Source organism: Salvia splendens, chromosome 7, assembly GCF_004379255.2.
Source record: "Salvia splendens isolate huo1 chromosome 7, SspV2, whole genome shotgun sequence".
Taxonomy (NCBI): Eukaryota; Viridiplantae; Streptophyta; class Magnoliopsida; order Lamiales; family Lamiaceae; genus Salvia; species Salvia splendens.
This window is the reverse complement of record NC_056038.1, coordinates 4,212,335-4,230,954: the sequence shown is the minus strand read 5'-3', so window position 1 is coordinate 4,230,954 and position 18,620 is coordinate 4,212,335. Positions and strand designations below refer to the sequence as shown.

General features: G+C 43.0%; 1 protein-coding gene across 1 annotated transcript; it reads right to left on the bottom strand.

Moving 5' to 3' along the window:
• Window positions 1–6,709: 6,709 nt before the first annotated feature.
• LOC121742267 (E3 ubiquitin-protein ligase bre1-like) lies at window positions 6,710–10,641 on the bottom strand. The gene is made up of 15 exons (XM_042135359.1): window positions 10,424–10,641; window positions 10,250–10,331; window positions 10,130–10,176; window positions 9,927–10,016; window positions 9,775–9,828; window positions 9,409–9,486; window positions 9,252–9,320; window positions 9,000–9,155; window positions 8,786–8,912; window positions 8,278–8,318; window positions 7,961–8,050; window positions 7,787–7,891; window positions 7,367–7,540; window positions 7,028–7,137; window positions 6,710–6,925 (listed from the first exon to the last, which is right to left on the bottom strand). Exons 1-15 carry the CDS (start codon window positions 10,457–10,459, stop codon window positions 6,850–6,852), a joined length of 1,335 nt encoding a protein of 444 aa, XP_041991293.1. The 5' UTR covers window positions 10,460–10,641; the 3' UTR covers window positions 6,710–6,849.
• Between the last annotated feature and the right edge of the window lie 7,979 nt (window positions 10,642–18,620).

The following is an 18,620-nucleotide window of genomic DNA, read 5'->3' as shown; positions in this document are numbered from 1 at the left end:
TTACTAGGTAGTGGATGTCGTGGAGATCGTGGCGATCTTGCATGGGTCCACTATCCTGCATGAGTTAATGACTGCTTGACACCACTAAATAGATCGTGGGTGTAGTGGAGGTCGTGGAGATCCTGCATGGGTCCACTATCTCCTAGTTCGGTCGAATACTGAGACCGAACTGCTGAATTGTTGCCGAGCAGCTTTTGCCGATCTGAGAGTAGAGCTTGATGCCGACCTGAGAGCAGAGTTTGATTGGTTGGCTTTTACCGAGCTGTAGGCTGGGGCCGAACTCTTTGGTTGTGCCGAACTGAACTCTTTAGTCATGCCGGACTGATACTCTTTGGTTGTGCCGAACTGAACTCTTTCTTGGGCCTTAGGCTGATGGGCTTTACTGCTGTTGGGCTTGTTTAGTACGTACTCCATCACTACCCCCCCCGGAAAGCGAAGTGAATCACTTCGGCATTCTGGATAAAGGTACAGGGTAAGTTGATGTTTGTCCTCGGTCTTATGAAGTGAACTCTTCTTTGACCGGACTCGTCTTTGGTCTGATGAAATAAACATCTTTGACCGGACTCGTCTTTGATCTGATGAAATAAACATCTTTGACCGGACTCGTCTTTGGTTTGATGAAATAAACATCTTTGACCGGACTCGTCTTTGGTTTGATGAAATAAACATCTTTGACCGGACTCGTCTTTGGTCTGATGAAATAAACATCTTTGACCGGACTAAGCTTGTGTCCTAATTTGGCGAATTTTATCGCTCGGATCGGACTTTCCGTTGTCCTAATTTGGGGATCGGACTTTCCCTTGTCCTAATTCGGCGAGTTTTATCGCGTGGATCGGACTTTCCCTTGTCCTAATTCAGGCAAGTTTTATCGCGAGAATCGGACTTTCGTTGCAGTTCGTTTCAGACGAAGTGCTTGATTCTTAAGCTGAATTGTGGTCTTGTATCCTCTTTAGAAGCTTGGACTTCACAATCGTTGGCTTATTGCAGTTCGTTTCAGACGAACTGCTTGTTTAAGCTGAATTGTGGCCTTGTATCTTCTTTAGAAGCTTTGACTTCACAATCGTTGGCTTATTGCAGCTCGTTTCAGACGAACTGCTTGTTTAAGCTGAATTGTGGCCTTGTATCTTCTGTAGAAGCTTTGACTCACAATCGTTGGCTTGTATATGTTCTAAGAAGGGGATCAGCCTTCGAAGAACAAGATACCTCAGTAACATTTGTAAGAGACGACACGCACAGAGACAGACAAAACACACGGACAAAACGCACAGAGACAAAAAAAGACCAAGCAAACCAAATAAAGCACATTGACCGAACAGGACTCAAGACTGACTGACCGGACTGTCTCTTACAAATGGAACTTCTTGAGGTTGGAAATGTGCCATGTTCGGGGTACCTGTTCTCCTGACATGTGAGCCAATTTGTAAGACCCTTTGCCGAGGACTTCTGACACCCGATACGGACCTTCCCATGTGGGTTCGAGCTTGCCCAGCTTTTCTGCTCGGCTTACTTCGTTGTTTCTCAAGACGAGATCTCCCACTTGAAATTGCAGCTTCTTCACCCTTTGGTTGTAATACCGGGCTACTTGCTCCTTATACTTGGCTGCTTTTATGCATGCCAATTCTCTTCTTTCTTCGGCAAGATCTAGCTCGGCTCTCAGTCCGTCGTCATTCATTTCTGCTGAGAAGTTTAGAGTTCGGGGACTGGGTATGCCGATCTCCACCGGAATCACGGCTTCAGTGCCGTAAACCAGACTGTACGGAGTTTCACCGTTGGAGGTTGTGGGTGTAGTTCGGTAGGACCATAGGACTTGAGGGAGATTTTCTACCCATTGTCCTTTGGCTTGTTCTAACCGAGCTTTTAACCCTTTCACCAGGATACGATTTGTTACCTCCGTTTGTCCGTTTGCTTGTGGATGAGAGACCGAAGTGAACCGCTGTTGAATATTCAGCTCTTGGCACCAATTCTTGAACGTCTTGTCGGTGAACTGAGTCCCGTTATCCGAGATGAGGATGTGGGGTATGCCAAATCGGCACACTATGTTCTTCCAGACGAAGTCCAATGCCTTTGAGCTCGTTATCGCAGCTAATGGTTCAGCTTCCACCCACTTCGTGAAGTAGTCCACGGCAACGATAAGGAATTTCATTTGCCGAGGAGCTTGAGGAAGTGGTCCCACTATGTCTATGCCCCATTGCATAAAAGGCCAAGGGCTTTGCATAGTGGATAGATCGGTCTGCGATATCCTTGGGATATTTGCATGGATTTGGCACTTCGGGCATGTCTTGACGAGCTGCACTGCTTCTTGTACCATGGTTGGCCAATAATATCCCCATCTCAGAACTTTTTTAGCTAAAGCTCTGGCTCCGATGTGGCTACCGCACGATCCTTCATGAACTTCTCTGAGGATGTAGTCCGTCTCTTCTGGTCCTACGCACCGCAATAACGGCTGGAGGTAAGACTTTCTAAAGAGGACTCCTTCATGAAGTTCGTACCGAAGTGCTCGGCACGTGATCTTCCGAGCTTCTCTCTTATCCTCGGGCAATTGTCCTTGATCCAGATACTGCAAGATCGGCGTCATCCAGTTCGGCGAGCTGGATACTGAATGTACCTCGGCTTCATCAATGCTTCGATGCATTAATTCTTCCGCCTTTGAGCTCGGATCTGAGGCCAACTTACTTAAGGTATCTGCTCGGCTATTTTCCGCTCTGGGAATGCGGATTATCCGAAAATAGGAGAAACTTCGGCTGATGCTTTGCGCTTTGTCCAAATACTTCTTCATTCTCTCGTCACGAGCTTCACTTGTACCCAACATGTGATTTACTATGACTTGTGAATCACAATGGACTTTGAGAGATTTGACGAGCAGACTTTGCGCTAACTGGAGTCCGGCCAGGAGGGCTTCGTACTCGGCTTCATTATTAGTAGTGGGGAATAGGAACCGAAGTGAGTAGGTTACCTCGTGTCCGTCGGGAGCGACGAGTAAAATACCAGCTCCACTTCCCATCTTGTTTGAAGCTCCATCTACGAATCCGCTCCAGCAGTCTGGCGGCTCTACTTCGGATTCCAAGGGCTGTGCTAGTTCGGCATTGGCAGAATTTTTCTGTTCGGCAATGACAGGGATTGCTTGATCGAACTTGGCCTCTGCAAGAAAATCTGCCAAGGCTTGTCCCTTGATGGCTTTCCGAGGTAGGTACTCGATTGAGTGTTCTCCCAGCTCTATGGCCCATTTGGCGATTCTGCCTGATGCTTCTGGCTTGGTCAAAACTTGCCGAAGAGGCAGATCGGTTAAGACGCATACCTTGTGAGCATAGAAGTATGGCCAAAGTCTCCTTGCTGCATTTACTAACGCCAGAGCAATTTTTTCCAGAGGTTGATACCTTGTTTCTGGACCTCTTAATGCTCGGCTTGTAAAGTAGATGGGAAACTGCTTTAGGCCTTCTTCTCGTACAAGCACCGTGCTAATGGTTTGATCGGAAGCCGCTAAGTATAAGAAAATCACTTCGGCATCTGTTGGAGCAGAGAGAATTGGAAGCTCGGCTAAATAATTTTTGAGCTCGTCAAAAGCCTTTTTCTGCTCTATGACTTCAGAGACGGTTTAGTCTTCCCGGCAGGGAGAGCGTCAATAGTTAGGATTACTCCATCATATTGCGGCTCGTTGTCGTCTTCGGGATCCTGTTGCCTTTTCGGATCCTGAGGAGCGCAGTTCGCACCTCCCTGCCTTTTGTTCTTTTTCGGCTGCTTGCTTTGGTATTTTTTTAACGTCCCTGCTTTCACAAGGGCATCAATACCTGCAGCCAAATGTCGGCACTCCTCGGTATCGTGACCGTAGTCTTGATGTAAGGAGCAATATTGATCCTGAGGTCGGCGCGCGGCCGATTTCGTCGTCCGCCTTGGCTTTTCGAACATATCGGAATGTAGTTCGAAAATTTCCGCTCTTGACTTGTTCAATGGTACGAACTGAGCGGGCGGCTTCTCAGGATTGAGACGTGGTCCCAATCTGCCTTGTACCGGTGCCCTTTGAATTCTTTCAAAAGGAGTTCGGCGAGGAAACCTCTGATCGCTATGATCGGGCTTCTTTTCGTCTCCTCTAGATGAGCTGTCTAAAGACCGTTTTCGACGGTCTGCCTCATCGGCACGGGAGAACTGGTCCGCAATGTCCCACATCTCTTGAGCTGTTTGCGGACTGCATTCCACGAGCTTTCTGTAGAGAGCTCCGGGCAGGATTCCATTTTGGAATGCCGAAATGACAAGTAGATCGTTGAGATCATCTACTTGTAGGCATTCCTTGTGGAATCTCGTCATGAAGTCACTGATCCTTTCGTCGCGACCTTGACGTATAGAAAGCAGCTGAGCCGAAGTACTTCGGGCTTCCGCTTTCTGAAAGAACCTCCTGTGGAAAGCATCCATTAGATCTCGGTAGGATCTAATGCTGCCTTGAGGAAGGCTGTCGAACCACCTTCTGGCGTTCCCGATGAGCAGCTCAGGGAACAGCTTGCACATATGGACCTCATTGAGACCCTGGTTCGCCATATTATACTGATAGCGTCCCAAGAAGTCATGAGGATCCACTAGCCCGTCATAAGTCATTGACGGTGTCCGGTAGTTCCGCGGCAAAGGAGTTCGGGTGATATCGTCCGAGAACGGAGTCTTTAATGCTCCGTACATGGCGAATCCGACATCTCTTCGGTACGGAGGAGATGGAGTTCTCCTGTGGTTCCGGTACCGAGGAGGAACAGGAACATGTCGGGGTTGAGGATTCTTTCTCCTGGAAGACACGTCACTACTGCGGTAGTGACTTTCATGTCTGGATGAGGAGGGAGAATCCGCCGTTGTCTTCTCCGGCTGTTGGCTCTTCTGCAGGAAGGTTAAGAACTCCTCCTGCTTCTCGGCCAAGAACAGCTTGACAGCTTCATTTAAATCGGGCTGCTGGGAAGACTCGGTGCGATCTCTCTTGGAGTGGCTTGTTCCTTCTTCGTGAGAACCGGAGGTAGATGTCTCCCGAGGCCGTTTTTCAGACCTGCGAGCTGGACTAGCTTCCTCACGGTTATCACGAACGGTATTATGGGTGTTATGTGATCTGGTATGCATTTTTTTTTGGGTGGAAAAAGGGTCAAAAATTCGCTTTATCACAAATTTGGTTCTCTGTTTCCCACAGACGGCGCCAGTGATGTTTCCGCGAATTTCTGATGTTAGTGAATGCAGGAAGATGCAGATCACGACACAGAGATTTTACGTGGTTCGATTTACTGAGGTAAATCTACGTCCACGGGAAGAAATGAGGGCAGAGTTGTATTGCTTGATCTGTTTTCTTACAGCTTACAATACATACTTGCTATTTTGTATTTTTTCTCTAGAAAGCGAGAGAGTCTTTCGAAGCCAACCCTATCTATCTGATCTAGGTTCTTATTTATACATTGAACCAAGATCGTGGCATGCAGCCATTTACTAGGTAGTGGATGTCGTGGAGATCGTGGCGATCTTGCATGGGTCCACTATCCTGCATGAGTTAATGACTGCTTGACACCACTAAATAGATCGTGGGTGTAGTGGAGGTCGTGGAGATCCTGCATGGGTCCACTATCTCCTAGTTCGGTCGAATACTGAGACCGAACTGCTGAATTGTTGCCGAGCAGCTTTTGCCGATCTGAGAGTAGAGCTTGATGCCGACCTGAGAGCAGAGTTTGATTGGTTGGCTTTTACCGAGCTGTAGGCTGGGGCCGAACTCTTTGGTTGTGCCGAACTGAACTCTTTAGTCATGCCGGACTGATACTCTTTGGTTGTGCCGAACTGAACTCTTTCTTGGGCCTTAGGCTGATGGGCTTTACTGCTGTTGGGCTTGTTTAGTACGTACTCCATCAGTGATGATGCGCAGGAGAAGGGTTGTGGTGGCCATCATGATGGGGTGGAGGAGAGGACTTGAGAGGATGTGGTTTAGGGTGGGGGTCAGAAGGTATACTCTTGTGCTTTGGATGGGAGGCTAGAGTTTCATTATTTATCCGGGCGGCGCCGCTGCTCACCGCCGCAAATAGGAGAAAAGAGAGGAGGAATAGGAACTTCATTTTGTCTCATTTTCCAAAAGCATAATTAACCTATTTATACTGAGGAGAAGTTGGAATTTTTTTAATGCAGAGTTTCATTATGGTTTTTACGTTGAGTTTGATTTGATTATTTTACATGTAGCATATAATTCCTTATACTACTACTATTTATTACTATGTTGCAACATGTCACTTGATTAAACAAAATGTAGTACTAACTTACATAAAAATAATTGCAGTTAATAAATACATGTGGTGGGTTACTCTATGGAATGAGCGTAGCCAATAAATGAACATATTAAAGCTTCGGTTACGTAAATGCAAATAAGAAAAACAATTTCAATCACATATTTGTCATATGAATTTGGCTAAAATAGCAACCAAAAAAACTATGTCAATTGTATGGTGAAAACTATGAGGGTTTTCCTATGATCCTATCATGTGTCTAGTTTCAAATTTTATAAGCAACCATATCTCAAACTAAAAATCAATTTCAATCACATATGTCATATGAATTCGATTCGAATATTTAGCTTCCCTTTTTTATATTAGTTCTGGCCCAAAAAGTAAAAATCTTGCATGATTTTGAATACTGTAAGTTTGCGCGCTTTGTAGAACGGAAAATACAAAGTCATTTATATATATGACTGAAATACATACGACTGAATATACAGTAAAATAAAAAAGGGAAATATATAATCATAAATGACAGAAATTTTCTGCTCATTTTGTTATCCACATTTATCAAAAGAATTGCTATCGATCAACAAATGGAGTTTTCTATTCATACAAAAACACAAACACTAGTGGGATGTTACTGTACAGTAACCGATCCATCTTGCTTCATCTTCACAAGACCATTCTCAATATTCCGCAACACAGGTTTGTAGCTGAAAATACATAGCCACACAAAATACGTTTAGAAAGAGAAGCGAAAGTGCAAACACATGCAACAGGAGATAGACTTAGAAGTGGTAGAGGATAATACGTACAGGCGCAAGAGACCATTGTACGCTTCTGTCGCTTGCTGGAGGCGTGTCGAGAGCTGCAATACGTCTGCAGATAGAGCCTCTGCTCTGCTTTGCTCTTTACCTAGTTGTCCCTATAGCGAGTTAAAATACCGAGTTACCCCAAAAGCAGACGTATTCCAAGGAAGTTAAGGGCGGTATAACGAGAGCACTGATAATTAGTTACAGATACTCAAGCTCCAACAATGAAAACTTTGCCCAGTCATAGTGCAGTTAAGTGTGAATGGCACCCTCTCTTCACGAAAACCGAGATCTTATCAACAAGAGAAGAGAAATACCAAAAGAATTGCTTCACTGACAAACCTTAAGGGAAATATATTCAGCCCCATATTGAGATTCAATCGCATTATCACCTCTGCTGGAGCCAGAAAGTGATTGGAAAGCTTTATCATTCAGACCTGGTAAACTGGCTTGCTCCATCCGCAACTTGTCCACTGTTTTTCGAAGTTCCTCATTTTGTTGTATATGAGCTTTGACCTATAGAAATACCAAGGAAAGTGAGATTTTGGACAGTAAATTGAGAATGCCTTTCAAGAAGGAATGTGTATAACACATTGCAGTAAAAGTAGCCCCAGATCCTTTAATAAAGAGACAGGGGTCTTCTTCACAGAATAGTAGGATAAACTAGAATGGAGTCAGTCATCCGGCTAACCAGTGAATGAAGTACAAGGAGTCAAGGATATAGCCATATAGGTAAAACATGAGCGGTAAATTAGGGGAAACCTGATTCTCCCAGGTTGCTACACGTTCCAGTGATTCTTGATAATCAGATGAGAGACTGGAATTTTCTTCAAATAATCTTTCTATTTCCGAAGATTGGGAGTCAATCTGTAGACAAAAACTGATGCATAATAAGTTGTATTCTTGATGCTAAATGGGCCGACAAAAATCATTTACCTCCAGTAGAAGTTTTTGCCTGCTAGATTCCAGTTTCTCAACAGCTACTGCCATATCATGCAGTTGCTTCTCAAGTCTCCCCTTGTCTTCCTGCAATCATGTGTAGCATATGTTCAGATAAGCAGAAACTGCAACTCCATCAAACTATAAATGGGTGGTAATCTGAAGAAACAAAACCAAAATCAATCAACCTATTTAAACTAACTGCATTGATAATAAAATTCATCTTCTACGCAACATCACATCTAATTTGTCATACAGTTCGTTGGAACCACGTTTTTTCCAGAACTAACCAGGGTCAATCAAAAAATTCATACCAGTGTGAATGTCCTTTGGTGCTCCTGTTCTGTTCCATTTTCTGCATTAGGACAGGAAAATTAAAAAGAAAATTGATGGCAAATAGAAAGAAGAAAGATGTCAAGAATAATAGTCAAATGGCAAAATTGCATTGCTAAAAAAAATCTGTTGACCTCTATGAAGAGTTTATATTATACAACAGTATGATTTCACTAACTGGCCAGAGTAATATATATAAGTTACCATAGGGTCCAGATGGAGAACGTGAAAAAGTTGTCAGATACTAAAACACAGGAATGTCTCAAACAGTGAACAAATAGTTCTACATCCACCAACAGAATAACAAAGAGATTCCCAAAGCCTTCCACCTCAGGTAAACAGTTCATTCATCTAGGTTTCCTATTATGACTAACTAATTCCTATTGTGAGGAGCTAGGACCAACAAGAAAAGCATTGCAAACATAATAATTCCTGGTTGACCATATTTCGACAAAGGACGAGTACGAATGAAGTGGCCCATGGTGATACCTGAAATCCTTTTAGAGGCAGAGGCAAGCTTTTCTTCCAACTCTTGCTTCTGAACAATGAGAGCAGATGCACGGGCTTGCTCCTCTACTAAGACTTGATGCTCTTGTTGTCTAAGTACTGCTTCTTGCTTAAATTTCCAAAAACAGATGGAATATGATATTCAGCTCAATATAATCTCATCAGACATGCAAAAGAAGTCACATCAAAATCTGACCTCAAGCTTAGACCTCAAACTAGACAATTCTCTTTCCATCGCTTGCATCTGATCAATTGAATATCCAGTTGCATTGTTGCCACCTGATAGATTGTGCATTGTTTGCTGTTGCAACACATTTAATTCGGCTCTTAGTGAAGCAGCATCCTCTTCCGCCTAACGCAATAGGATCAAAAGCATAAGCATATGAAACGATGAGATGCAGGTGAGCTAAACTTTGTTAAATCATTCACTAAGACTGCCCTGACTTACTCTATATTGTTCTTCTTCAGCTTCTTTTATGCGCCTTTTCAGGGTGCGAAGCTGAGTAGAAAGATCCTCCTATAACAGTATAAGGGTTTATTATAAGGGTGGCAAAGAGCATCAAGAATCTGGTGTAACCAAATAGACTAGTAGTGTAATTTAATACCCGTGCAACAACTGCAGCATCCTTTTCCATTGCAACATCCTTGAGAGCTTTTCTCAGTAAAGGTACTGTGTTCTGCTCCTGCAAATGGAAAGCAGAAGAAGCAGTTGTTCACTCAGACGTCCATTGGCCATCAAATCTATACTTGGGATGTCATAAATAGAACATATCTACTATATTGTTATCATAAGTAATCAGATAAATTTACACTAAAAGATCTTAGAAGAAGCGCAGACAAATACAAAATTAAAAGCATGGGATCACAGCCAAAGCTTCTTGACTTGCCCATCTTTTTCTCTCAAAAATATTGCAAAAAAGTTTAAAGATATCGAGCAAGCCATAAATGTACATCAAACCAAGGCATCATACCAGATCATTTAGTCGTTTCTGCATCATCTCATTCTCCACTTCTTTCTTCTGAAGCTGATCAATGTAAAAATAAAAAGAAATTAATCATAAACACACACCTAATCATACAGTTTATCATCTATTAACGATATAACGGTTGCGTATTAAGATACCAATGAGGTGAATTCCTTGTTCGCTTCCTCCAGCTCTGTATTCCTCTGTTGCATGTTTTTCAATTGAGATAATAAACCACTGATATCATTCTGCATTGTATAATCGAAATCGACAGGAGATATTTTCAGATCGCACCCAAAAACAACCTAAAAACCAAAAATTCATGCGTTTTTCCTTCCAAAGCTAGCAAAAAAATTGGTACCTCCGTAAGTCGAGTCGCACTTTCCGATTTCTTGATACCAGTAGCGTCTAAATGCAACAAAAAAATAAAGAGGGAGATTTAACAAAAGAGTGCCAAAAAGGTAGAAAAAAGAGACATTACCGGTAGAGATTTTGGCGAGATCCGGTCCGGATGAGGTCTTGCTCATTCTCTCCGCTGCACGCTTCTGTCGAATGTCTTCCAGCTGCAGAAATCACAAAAGTAAGCATACGATGATCGGGTTAATCGAAAAATATTACAAAATCAGATTGCAAATATGAATAATCACATCGATACCGTTCTTCGACCGAGAGATGCATGACGAGCCTCCATCTCTCACTTATTTTTACATAAACAAGCGATTGCCGCAGAAAATTTGAGAGAGGAGAGCGAGATTGTGAGTTTTTTCAGCCGCCGGCCAACAAACCGACGATGGAGGAAAAAGCTGTCAAGTTTAGGGATTTTAACGGGCCGTTGTATGTCTCTGAAAGTGAAAGGAAAGGAGAGAAACTGTTCGTCGTCCACGTCGGCGTGCTTGCGTGATGAAACATCCAATAGATTGATTACACGTTGAATTAAAAGTACTCGTTTTTAGGGCATCCACAATAGGAATAGCCCATCAATAGCACAGCCATAGTCTAGCCACAAACTCCTCCCGCCACATCATTAACACTAAAAATTCTCCTGCCACATCATCAAAACAAGCAAATAGTTCAGTCATAGCCTAGTCACATCACTCAAAATTATATAAAATAAATAATTAACAATCACACAAAATACGGAATTAAATTTACGACACAGACACGAGAAAATTCAATAATATTTTTAAAATTTAAAAAGTACATTAATTAAAAAAATTATATAAGTACATTAATTAAAAAAGTACATTAATTAAAAAAAATTACATAATAAAAAAAAACTAACGTCGTGCAGTCCTCAACGCCCATAACTCTTCAATTAAATCCTTTTGGAGTCGAATATGAGCCTCCGTTTGGCGCATGTCGGCATGTGCTTGAAGGCGGTCAGCTTCATCGTGAGGTACCCCACTCCGTACGTTGGGGGCGGCCACGCCGTGGCTTGGACCGACTTCATTATCGTCGTTGGTCCAACTAGTCAGTTGTACATCTTCATCTTTGACAATCATGTTGTGCATGATAATACAGGCGCACATTATATCAGCAATGCAGTCGACATGCCACAAGCGCGTTGGACCCTTAACTGCCGCCCATCGAGGCTGGAGCACACCAAATGCGCGTTCCACGTCCTTGCGCGCCGACTCCTGCCGTGTCGCAAAGTAGGTCTCCCTCTCATCTGATGCGCATCGGATCGTCTTCACAAAGACGGGCCACCTAGGGTATATCCCATCCGCCAAGTAGTAGCCCATATCATGCCGATTGTCGTTGGCGACAAAACTGATGGCCGGACCAACACCCTGGCACTGCTCGTTGAAAAGTGGCGACGAGTTGAGGACGTTGAGGTTGTTGTTCGAACCGGCTATCCCAAAATACGCATGCTAAATCCGCAGCCGGTAATCAGCTACGGCCCCGAGGATCATCGTGAGATTCTTTCCCTTGTAGCCGGTCGTATAGAACCCCTTCCAGGAAGCGGGACAGTTCTTCCGCTCCAAATGCATACAATCTATGTTGCCTAACATCCCCGGGAACCCATGCTGTTCCCCGTGCATCCGCAAAAGATCCTGGCAGTCTTCGGAGGTAGGGCTTCGAAGGTACTGATCACTGAATATTTCAATCACGCCTAGACAAAAATACTTCATACATTCAAGGGTAGTCGTCTCACCGATGTGGAGGTACTCGTCCCACATGTCTGCCGCGCCTCTGTTGGCCAACTGTCGGATTGCCGCAGTGCACTTTTGAATAGGTGTGTGGCCGGGTCTGCCAGCCGCATCGTGCCTGAATCGGAAATACAGATATCGATGCTCCAAAGCGTTAAGAATACGCATAAACAGGGCCCTGCTCATCCTAAAACGGCGCCTGAAATGGTTGGCGTTGAACCGCGGCTCCTGTGCGAAGTAGTCTTCGTATAGGCGCTGATGTGCAGCTACGTGATCACGATCAATCACTTCTCGGCGGTGGACCACTGGGCGAGGTCGAGGTACCGCCGGCTGCAAGGCCCTCTGCATCCATCGATCAATCTTACGGTTCGTATAGGCCTCTAGCACTTCGTTCATTATACGTCGTACTCCTCAGCATCCCCACCACTACCACCACTACTACCACCGGCGTTACTCATTTCTCGGTGTTGATCTTGTACAGAAATTAAGATAGAGAGAGTACTCGTTAAAACAAGTGGTGCGAATGAAAATGACGTGCAAAGAGCGTATATATAGTGTTTTGAAAATAAAAATAAATAAAAATCGGCTAGGCGATGCCCTAGGCGATCCGGACGCTGCAATATCGCCGAGCGGATTGCCCAGCGTATCGCCCAGCGCCCCGAAATTGCCTAGCGCTAGGCGGTTTTTTATTCCGAAATTGGCTAGGCGGTTGCAATGGACCGCCTAGCGCCGGCGCTCGGCTAGGCGGTGCGCTAGGCGCCATTGCGGATGGCCTTAATACTGCATAATAGCGGACATCCCCAAGGACATCCACAATAATAAAAATTCACAAATATGCAATTTACGGAATTAAAATTTCGACACGAATACGAGGAAAATGCAACGGTTTTATTTAAATATTAAAAAACATACATAATTATTTTTTTTTAAAATACTATATAGTTAAAAAAAATTACAACTCAAAGCTTCGACAAACGCGGTCCCCGTCTCCATTTATCTTCAAAATAAATGAAAGTAGAGGGAGAAACTCGTTAAAACAAGTGGTGCGAATGAAATGAATTTCAACGAGCAGTATATATATAGTTTTTTTTAAAAAATAAAAAATTGGAACGTCGGTCGTGGCACCGCAATGGTTGACGTCCCGACGGACGTAGCAGGAAGGCTGCGGATACCTCACATCCGGACGTCGCAGGAAGGCCGCGGATACCTCTCCCGACCTAATGGCGGACATCCGGGACGCTGGTCCGGCGTCCGGCGAGAAGTCCGCCATCGGATGCTCAATAATGATATATATTGAATATAGTTTACGCAATTTAAGGTCAATTACATGTTAATCACTTTTTACAGAAAATAAGTGTCTACCCTCTTAATCATATCAATCATATCTGTTTCTTTAATTATTTTAATCACTATCACATGTCTCAGTCTAACTTTATGTCGTAAAAAATTCGTTGATTTTAAAATTTTTGGTTTTTAAGTATAAATCACCATGTGAATTAACTAAAAGGAACGATGCATTGAAGAGCATCCGCATCGGTTGAAGGACGGCGTCCGTCCGTCCGTGCCAGCGGCACGACACCCGCTGTCCGCTGCTGGCGCGGCACTGCTTGATACATCGAGCACGTCCGTGCCAGCGAGCAGCTGACGTGGCACGTTCTGATTGGACAACGGTATTTCCGTTGGAAAATCAATTTTTTAAAAAAAAATCAAAAATAATATCAAAAATTAAAAACAAAATTATTTTCAGATTACCAAAAATATGGCCGTTTTTTTTTTCATTTTTCTGGATTTTTTTATATTTTTTATATATTTTTTTATTCCAAAAATCATCTATAAATACACACATTTATCATCCATTTTTCACATCAAATCATCTCTCATTCATCTCTTATTCATATTTTTTCATACAACTTATCTACAACTTCCTCTCTCACTCAAACCCTCTAAAATGGATTTCATCAATCTCATTGCGGAAGCGGAGCGCGAAGAACAAGAATACTATGAACAATACCGTGTGCCTATGTCACCGCGAATACCCCCCGCCCCTCCTCATCGACCAACTAGATCAACTCGCCGCTACATCCATCGTGACCGGGAGGGAGTCAACGAAAGGCTCGTTGCCGACTATTTTTCTGACCAGTCGCGGTTTCCGGAAGATTACTTTCGGCGCCGTTTTCGCATGTCAAAACGCTTGTTTATGCGTATTATCAACACATTATCCGCCCGTGTTGAATACTTTCAAACAAGTACAGACGCAACCGGTCAGCAAAGTCTCTCAGCGTTGCAAAAGTGTACGTGTGTCATCCGACAACTTGCTACTGGACAAACAGCTGACCTCTTTGACGAGTATTTGCATGTCGGTGAGTCAACTGGAATCCTTTGCCTTAAAATTTTTTGCGATGGCGTTCGTTCAGCTTTCGGTGAGGAATTCCTTCAGGCACCCAGCACCGATGATTGCCAGCGGTTGCTTCGTCTTCATGAAATAGTCCATGGTTTTCCTGGTATGCTTGGCAGCATTGACTGCATGCATTGGAGGTTGAAGAATTGCCCGACTGCTTGGAGGGGGCAAAACACTTAAGCGGCCACAAAGGCGGCGCCCCAACACTTATCCTTGAAGCGGTCGCGACTACCGCCTATGGATTTGGCATGCATATCTTGGTATTGCCGGATCCAACAACGACTTGAACTTGCTCTATTCTTCACCACTCTTCAATGATGTTTTGAATGGTGTAGCACCGGCAATCGACTTTACCGTCAACGAAAATGCATACCACATGGGTTACTATCTCGCCGATGGTATCTACCCAAGGTGGTCGACTTTCGTGAAGACGCTCAGCAACCCGCAAGACCCGATTCAACATTGTGAAGGCCCCGTCTTGGCTGTGGTACGTGAAAAATATTGCCGATATCATGTACACTTGTATTATCTTGCACAACGTGATTATAGCTGACGAAGGACCGATGACGGCTAGCTTTTACGACGAGGATGAAGCCGGAAGCTCAACCGCGAGGTCTCCCCCACGCGGAGGTGTGCATACGACGGTGGGCGAGGGGATCGAAACAAGGAACACAATGCGCGATACCCGAACCCACATTGAGCTACACGAAGACCTAATCAAACACATTTGGGCGAAATTCGGCCACGAGTATTAGATTTTTTGAATTTTATGAATTTAATTATGTAATTTTTAATTTTTAGGATTTTAATTATGTACTTTTTAATTTTTAGGATTTTAATTATGTAATTTTTATTTTTTTTATAATTTGTAATAATATTTCGGATATTTTTAATGCATTTTAATTTTGTGGAAATGTTTTTATTTAAATTGAATAATAGAATGGTGGGACCCTTGAGCTTGTCCTTGCAGAAGAGCACGGATGTGAGTGTTGTGCTTTTGCCTAAGAGGAGGGAGTAAAAGTGGGTCCGGGCCCACATCCGTGCTCGTTTACAAGAGCACGGATGCTCTAAGCACATTTGTCAAATATATTGAGATTTAGTTTTTTTCTTTGTCCTCATAATTTGTTTTTAGATAATGTTGCGGAGATAATTAGATAACAGGATTCACCATTCATGCATGGATTATTGAAATCGAACCTTTGTGTGAAGTTGAAAAATCAATTTGTCAAAACAATTAGATAGCTTTTTAGATAATGCTACAGAGATAATTAGATAACAGGATTCACCATTCATGCATGGATTACTGAAACCGAACCTTTGTGTGAAGTTGAAAAATCAATTTGTCAAAACAATTAGATAGCGCGGAGAAGTAATTTTATGTCACAAATTAAAGGACATAAACATTAAAAATCGTCATTCTTTCTCATGTATAGACGTGGTGATTATCTTATCTCATTTATATACTTAATACGAGTAATTTTTTCCAATAAAGTCTTTTGAGGAGGTGCTCACTTATTTTTATATGGTATTATGTGAATCTCTATTGTTTACATGTGGCGAAATCTAATGTCCATTATGGCGTGTGATGTGCATTCTGGCTCACACGTGCAATGGCGTGTTGAACACTTTCATTCTTGTCGCAAGTTCAATTGGTGATGATAACGTGAGTTGCCCATTCATTTAATAGGGGTAATAAATACTAGTAACACTTTATCCAAAAACATTATGGAGAAGCTAAAATAACTAGGAGATATTATAGATGATCCTCGTTAAAAAATAAAAAAATTAAATTCAACAAAATAAGATATATATAAGGGAAGCACCAATTGATAGACCCTATCAAGATCTATCAAACTAGAGCACCAACGATTTGTAGCGAAACGAAGAACAAGATAAACCCTAGTTGAGGTGCTAGGGGGCGATTTCCGCCAGAACCGGGAATGAGAATAAGTTTTAACTTTATTTCTCAATGAATGAAAATACGATAGAATTCTAAACCCTAACACATGTCTTGCTAATTAAGAAACATAATTAAAATAAAAGATTACAAAAGATATGGAAAATAAATAAAGATAAGTAACTAAAATAAAAGATACGCTAAAATATTGGAGATGATCTTCGGCGATATTTGCTAAATCGAAGACCCTATCAACTCCCCCGTCGTTGAAAACCACCTTGTCCTCAAGGTAGGAATGAGAATTAAAATCCAAGCTGTCTGTGGCATGAACTCATGTATCACCATCTTCTCATTTCTCTTAACACCATATTCCAATGATTGAACTAGATTATTGTGTTGAAGTTTGAAAACCACAACCACTGCATTCTTGAACCCTTGAGCTCCTTGTCCAAATGTGTCTAATGGACTTTCTGATTCATGATTCAGTACCATTGCCATGCAACACCAAGTGATGAAGATCATAACATTGCTTAAAACCTTCACATATGTTATGCAAGAAAGATTCCCCCAACATCTGCTCCGGAACTCCTGAACATTAGGTCCGCCTACATTATATTGCAACTGATTCATCATCTGACAGCCAAACCTATTTAAACAAGAGCACTTCTCCAAAGCTTGAGTATAACAGCTCCCAAACTTTAACAACGTAATCTGGAATAATATCCTTACTTTGTTAAAGAATGTTACACACCTAATAAAATCCTTCCCATGCTCATCCTCGTGAAGCTTATATTCCCTTCTTTCTTCCAAATAAATCGTGTAGTAAGACAGATCACATCGCCGACAAACAACACTCGAAAACTCTAAGGAAACAACTCGAAAGATGAGGAAGGGTGCGGTGGTTGAGAAGGTGGCGATCTCCAACGCCTACGGCTGCTAGATTATCTGCCCAAATGCTCGCGTGGAGGGATCGAACGGCCATCAGCGGCAATTGCTGCCAATTGATACATTGGAACTTCTTGTGGCAGAATAACTTTTCCATGTTGTCCCGATTTAACGAAAATAGAATGACCATCATCAGTTATGTCCTTGTAGGTTCCAACCTTCGGCCATTTTATAGATTGTTTTGGCAAAAGGTGAGTTAATTCAATCTCACTCACAATCTGATAGAGTTGTGCAGAATCCTTCGAATCCGGTACAAGATGAAGAATGAACGGACTCATAATAATAGAAGGCAGGAAGCCGAACAACGCATCAGGACATGCTCGATATGCTGTCTGCCCTAGCAGAGTATAACCACCAGCAGACCCACCCAAAAAATCCAAGGATACACTTGTCTGATTGTGCGCCGTTAGAGTGTCGAAAAGGCCCCGAGGTTCTACAAAGTGGAGAATCGAGAATGGAACTGCCACCGCTGCATTATCATCATGCTCAAAGTCTTTGAGTGGATTAGCTCTTGGCTCTATTTTAATGGGGAGTCGGTTGCTCAGGGAGGGCATCGTTGTACCTATGATAAGATTTCTTCTCAAAAGCAGTGCGTCGTCTCGGGGATATATAGCGTGAGCATCACCGTATAGATCTATGAGAGTCGTTGCGTCGATGAAAACCCCTTGAATATGGTGTGCCTCAACCTGCAAATTTTCGCCATCCATATCGCAATTTGGGAGTTGCAAATTAGCGTCCACACTCCGATCACTATACGACTTTGGAGTACCAATACAATGGAATGGATCAACATCATTTATTACATCCATATCAAATTAAATTCCATTAGCAAATGTCTTGTTCGATTCCAGATTCATGTTCAAACTCACATTGCTAATAATTGACTTGTAACTACTCTCATTAGCAAATATATCGGTAGACGCCACATTCAACCGTTGAGTACCAAATTGACTGTCAATAATTACATGTGAAACCTCCTCGTCTGATTCCGAATCAAATTGATTGTCTCCTAATTGCTTTTCATCGTCTACTTCCTCAGTAAATTCCGGAGCAAAATGGTAGCAAATTGCAAATAGAAAATCGTCCCACCCTTTGCCTTTATTGTGTTCCTCCCAGTACGTCATCCACTCTGATGTCGGATGATCAAACAAGAATTGGGTCAGGTATAAACAATCATGGAGCGGCATGTACTGATTATTGTAGTAGTGTTGGATTTTATTAATCCAATCCTGAGCATTGTCGCCGTCAAAGCGAGGGGGATCGACGCGAAGGCGATGTAGGAGCTCGGCCTTGAAGCCCAGCGGCGGCTGTGTGATCGACGGAGAAAGTGTCCAACACCGCGGAGGCGCTGCGACTGGCTGCTGGTTCGGCGACCGAGTATGCCACGGTGGATGTGGAGGTGAGCGCTCGTCAAGGCTGTCCGGAGGCTCCTCGGTCAGTGTATGATGTCTGAAATTGGCTA